We start from the raw sequence: 21,077 nt of genomic DNA, 5'->3' as shown, positions 1-21,077 counted from the left end.
TGTGGGGGATGGGTTGCACAATGCTGTCATGCTGCCATAACAATGGTAGAGGACTGTTTTAAAAAAGGAAGAACATAAAAAAAATCAACACTACTGAAAACTGCTGAAACCAGGAAAGTTTTACATATTTAGTCTGATCTTCTTGACTGCTGTTGAAAATCAACCATGAATTCCTGAGGCTAAATTGTGGCTGAAATAAGACACAGATGTGTTTTTGCCTTAAAAGACAAAAACCTCAGGCTGAAATGCTGAAGAGGAATCAAGAAAAGAAGACATTTGAAGCCAGAAAAGTGCTAAAGTGCAGCAGGTTTCATATTCAGAGAAAACACTTTTCATTTTATTGGTCAAAGATTCAAAATCTATATTGATTCACATAGACAATACTGTAACAGTGGAATACTAACGTGTGACTCGCTTCAGGTATTTGAAAGCTATTAGTAATAATTTATAAGAGTTTTTAGGTGCATTTAAAACCATTTCCATAGGAGTAATCACAAAGGAACTGTCTGAATATGCATTAACAGTGTTATATTCCTTTTACATCCCTACACATTATATAACCAATATTAAATATAACACTAGAATGCATTTTCAACCCTGATTACACCTAGTTGAAATGTTACAGGAGGTCTAAGCAGTGAGTTGTTGCTTTCATTGTCAAATAAATCTACAGTATCTGAGCAGTACACGTGGCTAAATAAAGAGTTGCAGGAAAAAGAGGTTGGCTAAACGGTGAGTAGAACAGGTCAAAATGTATAGAGGCACAAAGCATGCATTGCCAAATAAAAACCTAAAATCACACACAAGGTAACAGTTTGTGTTAGTGAAAATAAGTATGGCTTCAATACGCTTAGGCCGTAGGTAGTGAAGTAGTAAGCACTCTTGTTAACAGATATTCAGAGAAATGGGCCCACTTTGCATGTGTTTATTAAAAAAGCATATCAGACGTATTGTAATGAAGGCAGAACAGACCACCCCACTGAGAGGAACCACAACACACTGTTCAACAGCAGGCCAGTGTAGTTATCCAGTATATCAATATACTCACATCAGCTAGGAAAGGAGAAATGCATTGTCTAGTCAAAAATGTGGGGAAATATATTACAAAACACAATTCAATTTCTAAACTATAGCAATAACAAAAAATGTCCATTCCTGGTTTCCAAGCACCACAACAGTCATTCAGATGTCAACTCACACAAACAAAAAGGCACTTAATGCTTCTGCAAAGTGATTGTTTGAGAAGATAATGCTTAAAATGACCTATTTCTTCATTTCATTCTTGTGTACAACACTGACAAGTATATGAAAATGAAAGTAAAAATATTCTCTCATGAAAGCTAACAAACAATACAAAAACATCTGCGGATGTAAAAGATTTATAAACAGTGTATTAGTATTAATAGTGCAGTATCACATGATGTGTAGTCTGTCGGAATGCCTATTCTACAATGTGACATGCATAGTGTAAGTTAGCAACAATATATTGGACTTCTGCAGTTAGGTTACAGACAGCAGCTGACATATAATAAGTCAACGCATAGAAAAGTAAAAACATTCTGCAGTTTGCATGCTCAGGAGAATCAGGAAGAATACAAGATGCCGACACATCTCAAATCAGGACATACGTTCAAGTGGAAGGCAGTATCATAAAGATGTATACCTTCTCTCATGGCCATTAGTGAGGTGAGCTTGTTTGTCAAATGTACAGCAAAGACAGGAAGTGCCTGTGTCAGCATTAGGGTGAAGTTCAGAGAGACACCTGGAGGACTCTGCCACGTGGTGGAGACTGGAGTCTGACTCTGGAGCGTTAAGGTAGCATACTGTGTTGCAGCATGTTAGATAGGCTTGCTTTGGTGTACAGACTGAGACTTCAACAGCATAGTCAAAAGGTCTTGGTCAGTTGGTCTGCGCCATATGCACAGAGCATATAGTCGCTGTCCAGTGAAAACCATGTTTCTCAGAATTTCTTGGTTTTCAGATACACTGAAGCATTTAGTGTTCCTTTATGGGTTGAGAATTCTTATTTTTAAACTAAATAACCCATTAATAAACTCATTAAACAGAGTATTCAAAAATGCATTGTCACAAGGCTGAAAACCGGCTTCGACGACACTTTTATACAAAGATAGTATTCTCCTTCTTCTTTCAAATAATGTCAACCATGACTTTGTTTGCAAAAACAATCCTTTCATATGGCTAACAGAAGTTAGGCAGCAGGTAGCAGTTTGAATTTGTCAGAGTTGTTTATGAGAGTAGGTTAAATTAGTGCTGATAACGGCTAAACAGGAAGTTTTCTTTATTTTAGTCTCTCTCGTGGTATTGCATCAGTTTTACTTTGCTAATCAGGTCTGACAAAGCAAGTAATAGTCAAGTCAAGACCTTTGCATGGATGTCATTTGTACCGATGGTGTCGATTTGGAAGTTAAACAACGAATACAACATGCTAACTCATCAATAAATGGAGACCATTCAGGAATAACAGCGCGGTGTGGTGCATTCATTGCCTAGGATGCTTTTATTAGATACATTTTGACTTCTTTTTACTAACTTACTGTATTCTTTTGACTCAAATTTGATTCTTTTATTGGTGCAAACCAATTCAGGCTCCCCAACGAGGACTTGATACTGTGTGTAATTTTAGCTTCTACAACTGGATGCTGTAAAACATTTTATCCTGTTATTTTTCATGTTTAGACTACATTCACATTTTATTTTACAAATAAAAAAGTGGGATATGCCAACTGCGCTCTCTATCCACAAAAAACAGCTGCAAATATCAGCAAATATTAATCATGTCAAACTCTTGAAAACATGTACTTACAAGAAACTTCCACAACACAGAAAATGTGCTCCCATACGGACTCTTTATGATCAGTAACCACTAAATGTTTCTACAGTGTCTTCACCCTTTCATGAGAACAAGGCACTGGCAGTTTGAAAAAGCAGAATAGTGGCAACACGCCCTTAGATCGTCCCCTGAAATGTTTGTCATGCTGACTGTAAAGAGTTTGCGATAACTCTTTCAGTTTTGAGGAGGAGTTAGAAAATGTTATATCGGGATATATTACGATGCAATAAGGGTTAAAGTAAAAAGAGGTAATGCAGTGGTTATACTCTAATGAGGTTTAACATTTTTTAACAATTGCAGTAAACACAGCTCCTGAGCGCTGCAGAAAGGTCAAAAAGGTCACGAGATATCATACAGTCATCGATTGGAGTCACTGTTTGAGGATTTCTCTAAGGCTTGTCTCAGACTCAGACAGGTCCATTATATGGTGCTCAGAGAAGAACTACTTTCTTTATGTACGGCCATCTAATGTATAGCCACTTCAGTTGAACCTTGAAAGCATTGCTGTTAATAGATCATTTAGTTTTTCACATTACTGTACTCTCTTAATGTACACAACTTCAAAAGATAAATATTGTCACTCACTTAGATCCCTCGCTTGGTCCTTTGCATGTTCATATATTATCAGTTAAATGTCTTTTCTTTTAATCTCAGTGATAAATGTTCAGGTTTGGTCTTTGAGAGGCATTGGGGCAGAGCTCATCACGGAGTTTAACCCTGCTCCAGACTCTCGGTCACTTGCACAGCAGAGTATGTGGGTGCAGACACCTGTCGGGTGAAAAAGGATGCAGCTCTTTTCGGCTTCAAGCGTTTGATTTCTTTTCCTGAAAGACAACAATGGACGAATATTGAAAAATTACTCCGATTGAAGTTACTTGCAGTAACTCACTCAAGAAAGATTATACTGTTAGTAGGCTAGGACTACTAAGTGTAACCATTAGACTCACCATTGTCCACATAGCTGATAGTGTTAAGTGAATGGACCCGGTTGCACACAACACTGCTTTGCCTCTGCAGCATCCCGCGCCGCCCTCCGCGTCCGTTCTTGTTGCTGCCATCTTGCCCAGCAGGCTGAGACAGACTCACCTCCCCGTCCATGTCAGCTCCAGCTCCTCCCTCAGACGCAGACTTCAGCTCCACACAGAACTCAATGAAGCCGCTCATTAGCTCTGCCTGGTTGACAGAAAAAACCCAGACAAATTATTAAGTCTGATCCTTAGAAGAATACATAATAAACAGCTGTACTTTACTTTTTGATGGTCCATTAGTGAACCACAGGAATATAAAGGGTCACATTGCCAGCCTTGGATTAGGGCCTGGTATGATTATGTATTACTGCCTCTACCCTTATGTAACATCTCTTCATCTGGTGGCTGAGATAGTCCTTTTCAACCTAACAATCACTGAGTAAGGATGATATACATGTGAGTGCAGAAAATTATTTAGAATCTATTAGTTTTCAACACTAATATCAAGAGTTATGCTCCTCTAAGAACAAATGGGCATGGCAGCTGCACCCGTTCCTGAAGCTCTCAAAAACACCAGGTGCAGTGCGCTCTCTAGAGATGACTGCATATCCCTTCTCCTTGTTGAAAACATTTGAAGTGAGACACACATAAGAGGACTACATCTGTCACCCTCTCCAGCAGCAAGACATTCTTAAATTGAGGTTGCAGAGCAGAGACGGCAGAGTTGTCAACCACGACAGGTGCAACCCAAAAACTGCCAATCAACATAACACAACACACTTCTGAGGCAGTCTAAAGTCATAGTATATGTGCTGGTCCATGACACTCTACCATACAGATGATAATGTATGTACAGGTGTATTATCATATCAGATGATGTGTGAATTTAATCAAATTTCACAAACATTTTCTTACTTGTTTTGAGTAGATCTTTAGCAACTTGTTGACAGGAGTGCCGTCTTCCTCTCCATCAAACTCCAGCCACAGAATGTGTGAGTCCCCCTCCTCCTCAGGGTAGCTGTGGTCCCAGGAGAGCTCACTGAAACGCAGACCAAGCAGCACGTGCTGCAAGACAATGTGTTCAACAAGAGAAATCAACTTCAACATTTCTGCGGTGTGTGCGACGATTATACAGTGCAAGCATACAAGTATGCACACGCACACACAAAGTGAGAAACCTCATGTCGTTGTTTTACAGAGCTGTCAGCCAAAGACAATCCAGTGCTCACCTTCTCTTTGACATCCATCACATAAACTCCCTCCAGGCAGATCCCAACGTTGACAGCTTTGCGTTTTCCCCTTTGGAGAAGCCCTTGCGCTGGTTTGTCAATCTCTCCAAGGAAAAAAGCGCACCTGTTTGTGTAGTAGATGTTAATTAAAACCTAATAAATATGAGGTGATTTGAGGTATGTGAATTATTTGAGGTAAAAGTTTTGTAGACAAATATAGAGTATAAATGGCTCATTACCCAAATCCTTACCCATAATAAGGCAGAGTGTGACATGTGTTGAGGTACTGGTGTAGGAGCTGTGTGGGCTCAGGAGAGTTTCCAGCAGATGCGCTGATCTTTCTGTACGCCTCCAAGAGGTTCTGTTCCAGTCCTGTCTGACGGCTCGACTTCCCTCTCAGAGTGGAGAGCAAACCTCCACTCCCCATGGCAACATGTGCAGGCAGAAACGAAGACAGCTTCTTCTCTCTGTGGAAAGCAGATAAGAGAAGTTTGTATTATGCATATAGTCCATCTTAACAGTGCAATTCATGTTGTCCTTTGCTTCGGTTGCTTTGTCTGTATGATTAACAGGATGCTGAAACAATCTATTGTGTCAATCTACTCTCTTGTGCTACTGTACTGTACGGTTTGCACTGTAATACATTGCTCCTTAAATCCTGTTTTCTTCACTCTTGCAGGTGTTGCCATGCTACAGATTCTTACGTCTCCTCAGTCACTCAATTAACATATTTTTTTTCCATTCATGCTCATCCCATTTAAATGTCCGTCATAATATGTTTGATGACCCTGGTGAAGGCCACAAGCCGAAACACGTTGATCTAATAAAAGTTCTTTATAGTACAAGTGTTGCTGGAGTTTTGAACTCCTTTTCTCAATTACTACCACTCTACTACTGACAGAAAAAAATGTCTGTAAGTGGGACAGCTTCTTTTCTTCAGCGTCATAAAAGACATCAACTGAATATTACCTAGTGAACCTCTGAAAAGAACCTCTTGGTCTAAAATATAATTTGCAAACAGTGATTATAATAAAAAGCACGATTCCATCAGTAGATAAAGATTATCACACTAATAGCTGCGTTTTTCTCCTCCTCAATGGTCCAATCACGTCATATCTTGAAGGATTAGAGTCGATTGTATTTAGGACATGTCAGACATCATGTTATTTATGTGTCTTTAAGTGTCTCCTCTATTGTTGGGAAGATTTGGAACATTATGTTCAGTTTCATGGTTAGAGAAAAAGATAGAAAACAAGAAGTGATTTTTGGGATAAACTCCTAATGTTCGTTTTGATGCAGTGCAGACCTCAAATAGTCTATTTCCGATTTAATAATTATCAAACAACAAATAAAGAAAGATATTTTTACAGCAAGAAGCTGTAAAACAGTTAAAGGGAAGTAGACACAACAGACACAAACCACAGACACAAACTAAGACATTGATCACTGTAAGCAAACAAATAGAGACTTCCTCATAAATGTCTATTCAGAAGTATGTTGCTACTAACTGTAGGCAGCCTAACGTGTGTCATGAATACCTAAAATAAGAACAGTGATTGCAGTGATATATAGGACTTCTCAGCCCTTTAATCACAATCATACGGTGGCCGACAAGAGAAAACGCACTGCAACTTAAGAAAACACATGCAAATAGACAAAGCACTGTTGACCTTTTTCACAATGCAGATTTTCATCAAATTGCAACGCTGATTGTGCAGAAGTACCTGAAGCTCTTAATCTACCAGTTGCCCTTTAGAATATGTGGGTTGAGGGACAAGAGTTTGGTTACAGTGTCAGTTTTTTCTAGTACATTAAGCTGAAGCGAGACGTCATCTTACCATTATGACAAAATTAACAGCAGGGGCCATTACATACTTCTTTATTTTCTAAAAAGGTGAACTAAAACTGAGTCAACTGTGAATTTCACAAAGTGTTCATTTACGCAAATGCTGAAGCCAAAGTACAGAAAACCAAGTAGGATCATGTGCTGACAAACAAATTCAAAGTGTCTTGTTATCCTGAGCACACAACTGGCTCGCTTTCAAGTCAACATCAGTGTATGGCATATGGTTACACCACAGTTACAGTTAATTCCTGTTTCTATTTCCATAATAGGTTGCTGCCAACTTTAGATATAATCTGTAATTTACTTCAAAATAGGCTAAATTGTTTTAAGGTGTCTGCCCATTAAACAGGAAGCTACAGCCAGGAGATGGTCAGCTCAGCTTAGCATAAAGACTGGAAGCCGGGGGAAACCGATAGTTTGGCTGTCACCAAAGGTAAAAACAAATCCGCCTACCATTTAATCTGTACAAAAACCAAGGAGGAAAAACGCCATGTTCTGGTTTTACAGGGGGTTATGTGCTGGAATATTTCTTGTGCATGTGCAGTGACTTCTTAGGGTCGATACTATGAGGTTTGCACTGCAACCAGTGGAGATTAAAGGAAGTCACTGTGTTTCTATACGTTCTATACTTTAGTTAATTAAACAAACAAAAACTAACGTGTGATATGTGATATCTTGTAAGCTTTAGAGGTGCTGGTAGACAGAATTTATTTATTTATTTTATTTTATTTTTTTTAACCAATAGGACAAAGCCAGGCTAGCTGTTTACCCCGGTTTCCATTCTTTTGGCTAAGCTAACCATCTCCTGGCTGTAGCCTTCCATTGAGTGGTATTGATATTCTCAGCTACCTCTTGGTAAGAAAGTGAATAAGCGCATTTCCCAAAATATCGAACTATTCCTTTAAGAGAAACTGAAAAGTCAGCAAAGCAATCCTCTATAGAATAAAAAATTAGAAGAGCATTTAAAACCTGCATCCAGAATTTGGTCAAACATGTATTTAACCAAGCTTTCTAACTTACCTGATAGTAGTAGTACATTTTTGGTCGTCAAGACCAGTTCCCTCATCAAGAGCAAGAGACAAGGCTCCAAGACCCGTCCAGTGCTCGGGATCGCAGGGGTATCGACCCGTGAGAATGTTGTTCCTGGCCTCCTCATACAGAAGCCTCAACACTCCCTCGTCATCTATCTGCTCAGGAGTGAGACGATGACAACAGTTATCCAACAGTTATCACGGAAATTAGCTCAGAGTTAGTCTGATATCTTATCTGAATAGAAAAGGAACAGAACTTTCAGACATTAACCAAAAATCTTCATTAAAGCCCACTCAGCATTTTGTGACTCAACAGGTTTATTAAAGTGATGTACGACAATGTCTAATGAATGTTATTGCAGAGAATTAGGGTTAGTAGTACCTGCAGCTCTTTAGATTTAGGATAAAACACGTTCCGACGGAACTGGAGATATGGTTCATCTGAGGAAAGAGCAGAGGACAATGACACATTAGGGTCAGACGACCATCTGTATTTTCACTTTGTCCCATTGTCACTGGGTGAGATTCAGCCCCACTGCCCAGAGTGGGGGTGTCAGGGTATAGAGACACAGACTGTGGTATCTACCACTCAAGCCTCCTCCAACCCACTCTGCTCCGGCTCATCGTCCTGTACTGTGGGTGGAAGACCCATCTACTCCACAAAAAAAACATAACAGCATTTAAGTGATTATGCAATACATTTGTGTTGTGATACTTTTTTGTTGAATTAATGGTAAGCTGTCGGTTTTTTTCGTTTTGTCAGTGTGGGGTTTTTTTGGGGGGGGTTTTGCAATGCACTTTGCAGCAGTGTCGCCAGTTCTTCTAAAAGGACCTGCCACACCACAAACATACAGGTGTGGGCTGACAAATAACACCAGACTTTGAGTGAGTGCCTGACCCTCATTTACAACTTATTAAAACAGTGTTACAGTTCACCAGAAGTCCATTAATGTAATGTCCATTGTAATGCTTTACGACTGTTATATGACACAATAACACATTATGAAGGTTTGTAGTAAACCCCAATAATGCATTATGCATGCAATTGAATGGATTATGTATATACAACACTTTAGAGATACAAGATTCATGTAAGCTGCAACACACTTAAAGGATAGGTCCTCTTCGTACAAAATTCAGTCTGTGTTTCCTCAACCAGTGTTTCCTGGTGGAGCTGTGGTGGAGGGATAGTAACAGAAAGAGGGAATTTTGCACTAAATAGATTTTGGAAGATACCCACTTGATTTGTCTAACAGAAAGTTAGAAGCATCATATTAGCTTAAGCTCAACTTCAGAAAGCAGTTTTAGGACTGTGTCAGTTACATTGGAATCACATTAGGAGGGAATGTTTTCACAGCCAGTATGAACAGGAGGAACAATTATAGCAACAAAAAATTGTTTCGCTGTAATTAATCTGCTGATCATTTTCTTGATTAATTGTACTATATAGTGGTTAAAAAAAATCTTCTAAAGTCCAAGGTAACATCTTCAAATTGCTTGTTTAGTCCAACCATCAGTCCAAAATCCAAGACATTCAATCACATAAGACAAAGAAAAAACAAATCCGAGAAGTTGGATGTGGGTTATTTTTGGTAATTTCGCTTGAAAAATGACTGAAACGATTAATCATTTATCAAAATACTTGCCAAATAATTTTCTGTTGATCAACTAATTAGTTTATTGACAGATTGTTTCAGTTCTACTTAAATTAATTAACTGTAAAATTTTGGAAAAAGAACTGATGGTTTGGTGACTTGTTCTCACAAGTGCTCTTGTCAGAACTCAGAGAGAAACCAGGTTAAGAGTATAAATAGCCAAGAGATCATGTTTCTCAAGCAGAAATCTGGTTTTATAAACAAAGTCCTCTAATCCTTACCTCGATTAAAGAAACCAGGTTTCTTGTTCAGACGACTTCCCAAAAAAAAAAAAAAACCCTTATTGAGGAAAGCTGACAATAATGCAGTTAATTAGTGCATGTAAGCACAGCAACATACAGACCAAACTCTCACCTTGTGAAATGTCTTCCTCTGAAGCCTCAGTGAAGCGATACAGCAAGTCCTGCCACTGCCGGCACAGTTTGTATGGTTGATGCCTTGCTTTTAACTGCAAATCTGAGAAGTAAGGAGGAGGCAAATGTAACACAGTGAGATGTGTCTGTTTTCCTGCTCTGATTCTTGTGCCATTTGCTATCGTGATACCGGAGCTGCTTGGAAGTTACAATCATTTTAAAGAGTAAATGGCCATTTCAAAAGGAAAAGTCACAAAGCAAAAGCAATTAATTTTCTGTGACTGACCTAATTTTCAAAACTTAATTTTTCCTGCTGTAACAGTTGACTACATAAATTAAATATACTGTATTAAACCATTGCTGAACCATGCTTGTACCATTTCATTCCTAATTCAAGCAGCACAGTACTGTTTGAAGGCTATATCATTCAGGCATCTAAACACATATCCTGCCTAACATCCTGCCAAAAATATCATATATTATTTAATATTTTGTGGCCAGACTATGATTTTTTTTTTAAAGAAAGAAGCATCCATATACATGTCAACATTCTTATATCATAGCATTCCCAGATGAAGAGTGACAGCATTTATGAGTGTAAAAAGTGCAGGGAAAAACGTTCTCACCGAGCAGTGGAGAACAAAGCCAGAAGGCAAAAGCCTCCTGTGAAGACTCAGGAATATGGAGAGCCTCACGAACACTGCGGCCCAACTCCTGCACAGTGATACTGCCAAGCCCTTCTACTGATAAGTGCACTGCACTGTCACCAAACATGTATATAAGCACATCTTGAGCTGTGTGAACAAACAAATATACAAAATAATACAAAATTACAAAGACAAGACAGCCAATGACAAACAACACCGCATCAAAATTTAAACTGTGCTACAAATAAAAATAGTGCATGTTAGGAAACAGTGAGGGGTGATTTTATCCTGCATGAGAATATTTGCTGCACCGTACCACGGGAAAGTGTTGCAGAAGAAGCAACACTTCCTCTTTGCGAGTGATCATCCGATGAATCTGGAAGAAAACTGCAGTCATCTCCTTCCATTTCTAATCTGAAACACAATGACCAAACTCAAAATCAGTCAAAAATATATACACAGCGACATAACACGCACATCACAAGTCACAACATATTTCAGAAATGGCCTGGGCTAGAAAAGTATTCAAAGCTGACATATATTTCAAGGGGAAACTCCACATATGTGACAGTATTCGGCTGTCACTTAAAGTATAAGATGCACAAATGCCAACATTGGCGGCATGTCTACAGCTCCCTCCTATCTAGCCATGCTGGAGGGTCTCCTTTGATCTAACCTTACATGTGTGATGGGATGGGACAACTACAGAAATGTGGTATTTTGTCAACAAGTTATCTATGTACAGCTGGCAAACCGGAGTAGCCAGTAAAGGGGTGTATGTGGTGCTCATACCAACACTTGTCTCATATACCTTCAAATAAAGACCTAGTAACTGCTTCAGAGATAGCAATATCAGTGGGTGGGCCTTCCTCACTGACATATGCCACTTCATCCACCTCCTTTAGTCATGTTTCAATAAACAAGTAATCAGGCTAATTTAGTCCAGGTCTCACTATGAACCAGCGCCACCATGTGGTATTAGACTGGAATAGACCCTGTAAAACCAGAACATCCCAGTCGACTACTGTTGACCTCACCCTGCTAAACTAGAATTATCGTTTTGCACAAACATGTCACTGTTATTCAGCCCCATTTATATGATATTTAAGAGGGCTTCGAGCATTGATATAATAGCCTAAATACAGAGAGGAAGTAAATGCAGAGACATAACGTCAATATCCCGAGGCCCGTTGGAAAAGGCTAGCTAGCTAGCTACCCAAGTTTAACAGGATTGTCCTATGCATGCCCAAACAATCCCAAACAATGGTTGAAATATCCCAGGGAACTATTCAACGCCACTAAATTTAATTTCGTTAGCTAAAAGGCAGGAGAATCGACAGTGCTAGCTAAGTGTCACTAAACGTCACTTTAGTGACACTTAAATATATTTCCAGTCATCAGTTGACATCGATTTTGTCACTTATGCTAACTAAAAGTGCTTAGTTAGTTAGCTACCTTTTGGTGTTTTGCCCAACATGTTCTTCATAGAAAGTGAAGGAACAAAATGTATCTGTTGTCCACCTACCTGCCACTTCTGGTAAATGTTCCTCCACTTGCTGCTTATGCTCTGAATGGGATCCTGCTAATTTTGTAAATACTGTAGCTAAATACATTAGCTAGTCAACTATTCCCTGATATTCCCCTGGCTACGGCTAGCCAGTTGTCTGAAACTAGCTTTCCGGGCAGCTGCAACAGTTAAAGTGTGTGATTGGTGAATGATTCGCTTATTCTGAACCACTCTTTACTGGGTGTGACAGTCACTCTGGAAGATTTGAAACACCACTTTACATGAGGTTTTCGTGCGTGAAGGGGCCATTAAAACAGCTAAGAGCAAATATTCCAAAGTGGTCGGCAGATCACGTGAAAGAACATTGACTGACAGGCTCGATACATTTTGAACGGTTTTACACGGGACAGGTTCAAAAAGGTCTGATCGTGAGACTGAGTCGAAGAATGATTCGAATATCAGAGAGCGCGTCGTCGTCTCGTCACGTGACCAAAACGTCATCGCATCTGTTCCATTCAGGCAGCAGATTAATTTTATTTATCTGCTTTAGCTTGTTTCTGATATATTCATTCACAAACAGTAGGCTGATTTGCAGTCAAAGTTAAAGCATGTTTTTATTCAAATTTGAATATGAAATTGTCAATAAACCGATTCCCTCTCTGCTTCACTAAAGTAAAAGTAACATTTATTGAATGGCTCTGACTTATAGTAGGTTTATTGTAATATTGATCGACAGGTTTATAACCTGCCACCATTTGCAAATAGAATACAATGGCCAAGTCTGATATCAGTTTTGAACAGTAATGAACAACTTACACTGTATTATGTACAGTATAACCAAATGATATGGTGGAAATATTGGACATCTAGTGGTGAGCATAAACAGTACGCCTTCAAAAAAGGACAAGATAATGCATGAATAACAGCAATTACAAACCAGAGACCCAAGAAGCTAACCAACATTGATTATTACAATTGCATTATTAAGATGTACAGATTGGAGCTTTTGCAATAGGAATACATGGGAAGCCTCTGCGATCATTAGTGATTCTAGACCCAGATATGTTCAGTTTAATTCTACATAGAAGTGCTGCTTGTTTTGAGTCAGAAGAGGTTTGCCTAGCCCCAGAAAATCACTCAACACACAGGCATGTTTTTAAAAGGACCTTTAATAAAGCTATTCACATGGGTTGACATTACAAATAGATTCCCGATATGAACCAATCTTTTGTTTCTGGCAATAAAGAGGGTGTAGAATTATTCTCTTTTATAATTAATGAACTGCCCAGAGACTTGGGTGAAGAACACAAACTCTTGACACTGTATTTGTTTTTGAAAAGTTACATCTCAGTAGTATTATTATTATTGTTCAGTATTTAGATTTTTATAAGCAAACAGAGCCTTGACATAGTTCACTCTGCATCTTACATCCACCTGACGCAGGTGTCTAACTGCAGGGGCAGCAGGTTGAGTATTAACAAATGGGATTAAAAGCTTTAACAAAGGTGTCAGAACAGAGGACACACTTAATAGCTTTCACTGCATTAATTACATCGATTAATCAATCTTCATAATCCTATTCCTTCCACTGACAGGGTGAAGAGAGGCAAAAGAAATTAGCAACTTGGAGCACCTGTTATGGAGGGTGACATCTGACATGTGAAGTGTTGTAATGTCTGCATGTACTGTTATTGCATTAGAAAAACAAGCAATAAGTGACTCCACTCCATAAGGCAATTAGTAACTTAATACGTCATCAGTTATATTGTGTCATAGTCCTGTTGCACAGCAGAGCATTGTGCCTCATGCCTCTCTACAGTCAGCTTTACATCCTTGTTTTTGTAAGACAAAAAATCATTTTTGTACACTGCCTCGACAGGAAAACATAAAACTGAGAAATAATAAGAAATAGTGATTATGAGCATATTATTCACTTTAAGGAGTATTGAAAAGTATCTGAAAAACAATAGAAATCACAGGTTTACAATAACTGTGGGTTCTTTTCTGATGTTATACAGTATGTGGTTAACGGGTCGTGGGTATCAGTTCAACATATGAATTTGAATGGAAAAGCACAGTTATATATAGTAGACATTTACTTTACCTGTGATAGTCATCTGACAATAAAAAATACTATCCTAAATCTGTGAAATTCAGAAATTTGTGGTTATATATTTTTCAAATTTAAATAATCATCCATTAGTTGCCCTTTCTGTGTAAAAATTATTTACATGTGTGTACGTCATTTGTGGTTTAGGTGGTAGCTGGGGCAGCAGCTGGGGTGCCCTCCTCCACCTGGTTTGTAAGCAGGAGGAGCTTCAGCAAAGGGTCGATGTACTCCATGATGGTCTCTTTCACTCCTTTCTCCAGCAGGTACCCTTCTGTCTCAATCTCTGTGTTTTCCTTCCCTTCCACTGCCTCCATGGAGGTCTGCAGGAACCGCAAGCTCACCAGCACAGAGCCCTGGGAAGGAGGGAGGTGGAGAAATGGGGGAGCAAGTTAGATGTACAGCAGATTCCGTTGGAGAGCATCTTCAAGGATCCACATAGACTACCAAAGGGAAGTGGTGATTGATGGATATTGCATCAGTTGTTCACATCAGACACAGCAAATGAATGAGGAATCAATGTTCACTCTCAATCAAGTCAGGATTCTCAATAATGAAATCTTTGAGTTATACAACTGCAAGAATTGGTTAAGTTTGCCTCCAGCCTTGCGCTTGCTGTGTATAGCTTACAGAATGGTGGGATATTGCAGCACAATTTTTCATGTGCTTGTACAGACATAACACAATGTTAAATTTAGTGTTGTTTAATAACAACTTGGCAGCTGTACAAATCCCTAAAGAGCCAATGGTATGCCTTGACCATTCTCCAAATTAAAAGCTCACCTTAGCACCACCAGCTTTGCCTGAAATCCCTGTAAAACCACTGCAATTCTTCTCATAGTATACCTGTAAGAGGAAGACTGACAGTACTCCAGCCCCAATGGTGTTCATCAGGCCCATGTAGTAGTTGACCAGAGCCTCTCTGCAGCCTCGGAGGTAGATGTTGAGCTCCTCTGTTTGGTATTCATAGTTATAGTGCGCTGAGTCGTTGGTGAGCTGATACTGGATGCATGGCCGTGGAGAGCTGGGGTTGCAGCAGCTGAACGGGACTCCATCTACCAAGTAACGGCCATCCACGTTGCTCTTGATGCGGCTAAGGAAGCAAGTGAAAGACATGTTTCAGATTGCTAACATGTTACTTTATGATTGTTCATCTTTAGATGCAGTACTGTAACCATAAATATTCACAGATGGGAAACCCACCCCACTACACGCTATAATATTGTCCTCAGCTTACTCTTTCACTTCCTTAGAGTTGAAATCAAGGTAGCGGTTGCTGATCCACTGGACTTCAAACCAGTCCCTGAAGTCATTGTTTCCACAACACTGAAACTCCATCTGCAGGCGATCGATGTTCTGTTTCTGGAAGCAGCGGCCTGGGGTGTCTGTGTCCTTGTAGAAGCGGATGCCGTTCCTCAGGCCAGCCTTCAGAGAAGACTCCAGAGTGCCCGTCATTGCATAGCTCATGATGACAGCTAGCAGCATGAGGACAGTGAAGAAACAAGAGATGGCAAAATAGGGCTTCAGGAAGTTTTTCCAGCGAGGAAATCGCCCGGCATCCAGAGCATCCTGACAGATCTTTGAAGCAAAGTAGTTGATACCCAAGGAGGCCAGACCAACAATCATGAGGGTATTGGGCACAACATGAATGTCTGCGTTATCCATTACCTGTAAGTAAGTCACACAATAATATACTCATTTTAAATTCTATTTGTTTGCTGTAAGGAAGCAAGGGAACATGCAGTACATCAGAATATACCTTGTTAAAAATGCTGCATAATCTTTCAGCAAATGGATGAAAATATGCTGTATCAGAAAATATAGTACCTGACAGAAGTAATGTAGCCGTAATGTTTTGTGCCTCATTTTATAAACATATCCAACTAATTCAGCCGGACTTTACAGTCTTGAATTTAAAGTTAAAGTTCTGTGGGTTTGAACAATGCTTGACCATGCAACATGTGAAGGGTTAAGAGTTCACCCTTTATTCATAAAGGGGCGATCTCCTAAATGCATATATAATGATTGTCATCACCATTATTTTGGTCAGTCACATAATAATTCACAATTAAGAGCATCTCAGTTTAATCAGAGTCTACTAAGCACTGAGCAGCTCACTTTAAGCTGTTGAGGCTCAGCTGTGTTGCTCAAGGGCACCTACACTAACTGCAGTTGCTGAGGAGGGGTAGAGCACATGTCCTTCACTCACTCAGTCCGAATTTTGCCAGCAGGATTCATATCCACACTGTTCAAAAACATGTTTGTACAAGCAAGTACATAAACCAAAATATATGAAAACACAGTTATGACCTGTCCCCTGTTAAATGTAGTATTGGCCAGTGAGATCATAGAGTATATGAGACTCTGTATTGTGTACGCAAGTCTATGGTAAACTAACATATTCCAATGGTTTATGCAGAGGATCTTTGCACAAGCCAGAAATTCTCTTACAAAGTGACATCTAAAGTGCTTGATTTCAGTAAGAAGACAATAGTTGAATAAGTTTGCATAGTTAAGCATTTGTGAAAAAGCCCTTTTTGTTGTAGGGAAGACACCCAAAGTATTCCACAGAATCTGATGGGCTTTTATCCAATTACATTGATTTTCCTCCAGAGTAAAATGATGGGATGAAAATCAGTAGTGTAAACAACAATGTAATATACATAGAGACATGGCATGATAAAAATTGTGCAAGCCTCATATATTCTGTGATTTATTTGTTTACTTATTGTATGTCTTTCATTTTCTTTTTTCTTTTCCCATTCATCATATGTACATTTTACAGCCATGCAAACAGAATACTGTCATAACCACAGCTATCAAAGAATGAAACAATCAAAACAGGTCAAAAAGAACTCTTTTTGCCATGAAATTCTTATAAATAAAAATTAATACAGTATTTTGGTACTTTTAGAAATACCTGAAATAGTGTGAATAACATAGCAATAGCTGTAATAGCATAGTTGTGCAAATATGATGTTTTTGAGGCTGCAAATAATGAAACATCCAAATTAGCTAAAAACTATGTAGGTTTGTTAATAATAAAGAGCTGTGATGGCAGCCTTCAGAAGTAGGGATTAGGGTGATTAAGACTGACAGAGCCTGGTTTATTAAATGATGAGTCAGGATCCAAACTGGGTCACAGGTGTATCTACCTCTTGTTGGTCAAGGACATTTCTTTGACGCTATCACATTTAATTTATCTTTTCAAGACACTTTTTCCCATTTTCACGTTTTCTCCCAAAAAGATTGTGCCAACAGTTTGAAAGTAAGACAGGCACAGATGGTATGTGTAATCAACTGTATCACCTTACAACTTAGAGTTCAGAATCATTGTTAGCAATTTATACTTTATCTGTTTTCTCTGTGGCAACGAGGCGTATTGATTTTCTTCCCAGTATGAACACAGTTGGACGACACATACTACTATATGGTTACACTGAGAGACGTCATTACATGCCACTCACTTTTGCAATTAAACTATAAGTAATTACACTGTTGATTGTTGTAGTTTGTTGTTAACTTACAAAAAAAATAGTCAAAAACAACAAAGCTTCGGAATTATGAACTAAGCTTCAAAGTCTTAGCATGTAAAAGTTGAAAAGTACCTCTGCCCTCCTGCTGAGCTCTATCTTGAGGATGCACCCCAGGCTGAAGGTGAGAGCCCCAGCCACTGTGGCACACCAGGAGAGGAGCCACAGTCCCTGGGCTAGCTTCACCCTTTTCTGAAAGGGGAACTTCATCTTCATCACCACCATGGTTGCAGCGAAGGAATCTCAGTCTTACCGGGGGAATAGGGGAAGGAGAACGACGAGGCAACGAGGGACGATGCTGTGCTTTGTCTGTGAGGAAGAAGGAGAGGTGAGAGGCATGACTCTGAAGGCTCAGAGATGAAGATCACGAAAATGAAATTCAACACTGAATTTGAAATATAAACCAGTGGCAACAGAGCAAGCACAATTAAAAACACACTGAAAAAGCTTTGTGAGAGCAAACTTTTATCCAAAAATGAACAGTCAAGAGAGGTTAGTGCAAAATCCTTCGAGAGTTTTAGATCTTCACATCTCAAGTGGTGCATCTCTAATAAAACAGATGATAGTGCATCAAAGTTCACCTTATTTTATTCCCCAAAGAGTGCTGAAAAAAGTCCAGTTATCTCCACCGACCACTGTATACCGTCCAGTGTGCCACACAGTGGATTTGGCACACTGGATTTGGCAAACCTGGATGCCGGGAGTGTCTTACCACTAATGCTTACCTATCCTATTAAACTGGTCTGTGAATCCAGGCCATTGTCTGCTCAGCACCCATTACTCATACAGAGGGACATGGATGACAAAACAAATTGAACCTGACAGGGAGATGGATATTATTATGAGGCATTAACTGTGTAATACTCATCCTCACGACACAACTTCAAATGCACACAAAAACTGGAATAAATTTGAGATTAAAAGAAAATGAGACTAGAGACAGAAAAGAGATATGTATCCAGATAAATAAATAATTTATATAAATATTTCACCAGAATGACTTTAATGTCAATTATTTTATTTATTTCCCATTTCAAGTATGTGTGAATTTTACAGGAAGAGTTGAAAGAAAAAAAAAACATTACTGTCTGTGGTCAGTGAAATAAATAAAATCAACATTAACGAAATGCTCCTATACCCCTCGAGGATCTCAGAGGGATTGGGTTGTCTGCAGAATTTCAGGAAGTTTCAGGCAAAATCAAGACAGCAGTAAGAGAAGTTTCAGGCAAAATCAAGACAGCAGGAAGAGGGTATTTCTGCCACCCTGAAACTGACACTACCTACACAGCCGGGTACATGATCCATCATTTCATATTCTTCCTCCTTATCCAGGTCAGGGCAACAACAGGGCAGCTTCCTTTAGCCCGCTGAGGCCAGCTGGGCGATGTAGTCCATGTCTTGTATCTGACCCAGAGTCACTGGAGCACTGTGAGTAGAGGTGAAAATCATGTTCACTTTGCTGATTCAAATCAATTCCATCAGTTTAATTCAGATTTGTAGTCACTGATTTTTGTAGTTCATTCACTTTTTGCCTTTTTTGAAGACTCTTTGTTCCAACATGTACTGAACACTTCTAACTATGAGTTCATTTCAAATATTTCACTAGCCAGAGCTTCTAACCACTCAAGTAGAAAAAAGTTTAGTTAGTCTATTTAGTACTTATAGAGTACACTTTACAGCACTTGGTACGCCAGTACATTGTAAGTATTCTGTTATGGGTAGAATTAAACTTTTTTCTAACTACACTACAATTTTTAGTATATATATACTCGAACAAGACTAAGAGTCTACAGCCATGCCTCTGTGAGGCTGTACTTAGGCACAGCTGTGCTTTGAACTAAATACTAACTTTAGCATGTTGAGCAGGTTTAATGTTTACCATGTTTACTATCTTAGTTTAGCGTGTTAGCATGCTAACATTTGCTAATTAGTACAAATTACAGCTGAGGCTGATGGGAATGTTTGACCTGATGATGGTGCTAGGTGAAAAATTAAGGGATCAACAAAGTTATTACAATTCATATTGAGGGGACCATGAATGTCTGTACCAATTTTCATAACAATTCATCCGAGAGTTATTGTGATATTTCAATTTTAACCACAAATGTGAACCTCATGGTGGCACTAGAGGAAAAGCCAGGGGATTACCAACGTCATAAGGATTCATCCTCTGGACATCATGAATGTACAACATTTCATGGCATTCCATCATCCAATAGTTGTTGAGATATTTCAATGGGGACCAAAGTGGTGGCCCAAACCGACCGACCGACAGACATTGCCATCCACAAAGCCACACCGCCAACAAGGGCTAAATACTTACTTGCAGTGTGGAAAAACATGCAAATTGTCACAGGGGCATAGTTTTTGGTTTGAACAATGACTTATCAGTACATTAAGAATATATTTCAATAATAATTGCATTGCTATGTTCATGTACATGATGTCAAATTTCATAAAACACATGCATAAAAGAGTAGCCAACTCTCTTGACCCCTTGATTAACTGTGAAACAGCAAAGAGCTGGAGCTGCTCTGAAACCTGGATAATTTCCAGTCCTGTGGCTGGAAAAATCCTGACATCCAACCCAGCTACAATCTCAATGACCTCCTTTAAGGAGATGGGCTCAGACTTTTCAGACTGTTCAGTTCTGCCTGCTGAACAAGTGAGGTGTCTAGTCATGTCAACTATATTTCTACAGCCTGTCATCAACAAAACATGTCTCATAGAACAACTGGCAAGTTTAGTTCAGCAAAATATCTCCTCCTCTTTCTAACAGTGGCCCTGTTAAACTCAGAGCAACTCCTCCCTAGATCTATGTGGCCCCCGTACTAGCAGCATAAATAATCTCTCCTCTAGCCTGGGTGCCTTATCTAGTAATGTTTGAAAAGAGGCCCTCAACCTAGGTGTCATTTTTGATTCAGAATTGTCCTTTGATGCTCAGGTGACTAAAGTGGTGCAGTCCTGCTTTGCACAGCTGAGACAGCTAATCAATATTAGGTCATTCCTTTCCTCTAGACTTAGAAAAGGTCATCCATGCTTTATCTCTTCCAGACTTGACTTTTGCAACGCACTTTATTCAGTATCAGCAGGCAAAATATCCAAAGTTTGCAGCCGATACAAAACGCTGCTGCCAGGCTTTTAACGCGGACTAAGAGAAGCAACTACATCGCACCGATCCTTGCTGCCCTTCACTGGTTACCTGTGAGTTTTAGAATTGATTTTAAGATTTTACTGCTTGTTTTTAAAGCCTTGAATGGTCTGGCTCCTGCCTATATCTGTGATCTACTGACTCCCTATGAGCCTGATCGCTGCTTGAGATCCCCTGGCAGGGTTCTATTCATGGTTCC

At 39.3% G+C, this 21,077-nt stretch overlaps 2 protein-coding genes across 2 annotated transcripts; both read right to left on the bottom strand.

Annotated features, from left to right (window-relative positions):
* Nucleotides 1-910: 910 nt before the first annotated feature.
* Nucleotides 911-12,514, bottom strand: frmd8 (FERM domain containing 8). The gene is made up of 11 exons (XM_044222200.1): nucleotides 12,106-12,514; nucleotides 10,897-10,994; nucleotides 10,560-10,727; nucleotides 9,935-10,036; nucleotides 8,308-8,366; nucleotides 7,915-8,081; nucleotides 5,300-5,515; nucleotides 5,049-5,172; nucleotides 4,735-4,884; nucleotides 3,799-4,024; nucleotides 911-3,675 (listed from the first exon to the last, which is right to left on the bottom strand). Exons 2-11 carry the CDS (start codon nucleotides 10,985-10,987, stop codon nucleotides 3,563-3,565), a joined length of 1,416 nt encoding a protein of 471 aa, XP_044078135.1. The 5' UTR covers nucleotides 10,988-10,994; nucleotides 12,106-12,514; the 3' UTR covers nucleotides 911-3,562.
* Nucleotides 12,515-13,238: 724 nt separating this feature from the next.
* rom1a (retinal outer segment membrane protein 1a) lies at nucleotides 13,239-18,455 on the bottom strand. The gene is made up of 5 exons (XM_044222204.1): nucleotides 18,309-18,455; nucleotides 17,803-18,036; nucleotides 15,432-15,862; nucleotides 15,041-15,287; nucleotides 13,239-14,550 (listed from the first exon to the last, which is right to left on the bottom strand). The coding sequence occupies exons 2-5, from the start codon at nucleotides 17,950-17,952 to the stop codon at nucleotides 14,341-14,343; spliced, it is 1,038 nt and encodes a 345-aa protein (XP_044078139.1). The 5' UTR covers nucleotides 17,953-18,036; nucleotides 18,309-18,455; the 3' UTR covers nucleotides 13,239-14,340.
* Nucleotides 18,456-21,077: the final 2,622 nt, after the last annotated feature.

The sequence above is a fragment of the Siniperca chuatsi genome, linkage group LG14 (genome assembly GCF_020085105.1).
Source record: "Siniperca chuatsi isolate FFG_IHB_CAS linkage group LG14, ASM2008510v1, whole genome shotgun sequence".
Taxonomy (NCBI): domain Eukaryota; kingdom Metazoa; phylum Chordata; class Actinopteri; order Centrarchiformes; family Sinipercidae; genus Siniperca; species Siniperca chuatsi.
This window is presented reverse-complemented; position numbering and strand designations above follow the sequence as displayed.

Bases quoted from the DNA above. Each gene is read 5' to 3' on its own strand.
- frmd8 (XM_044222200.1), bottom strand. From the start codon at position 10,987: ATGGAAGGAGATGACTGCAGTTTTCTTCCAGATTCATCGGATGATCAC. The intron at 5,173-5,299 runs GTAAGGATTTGG...CTACACAAACAG, and splicing joins CACACTCTGCCTTATTATGG to GTGCGCTTTTTTCCTTGGAG. The intron at 3,676-3,798 runs GTGAGTCTAATG...GTTGTCTTTCAG, and splicing joins TATCAGCTATGTGGACAATG to GAAAAGAAATCAAACGCTTG.
- rom1a (XM_044222204.1), bottom strand. From the start codon at position 17,952: ATGGTGGTGATGAAGATGAAGTTCCCCTTTCAGAAAAGGGTGAAGCTA. The intron at 15,863-17,802 runs GTACTTTTCAAC...ACTTACTTACAG, and splicing joins AGCTCAGCAGGAGGGCAGAG to GTAATGGATAACGCAGACAT. The intron at 14,551-15,040 runs GTATACTATGAG...CCTCCTTCCCAG, and splicing joins TGTCAGTCTTCCTCTTACAG to GGCTCTGTGCTGGTGAGCTT.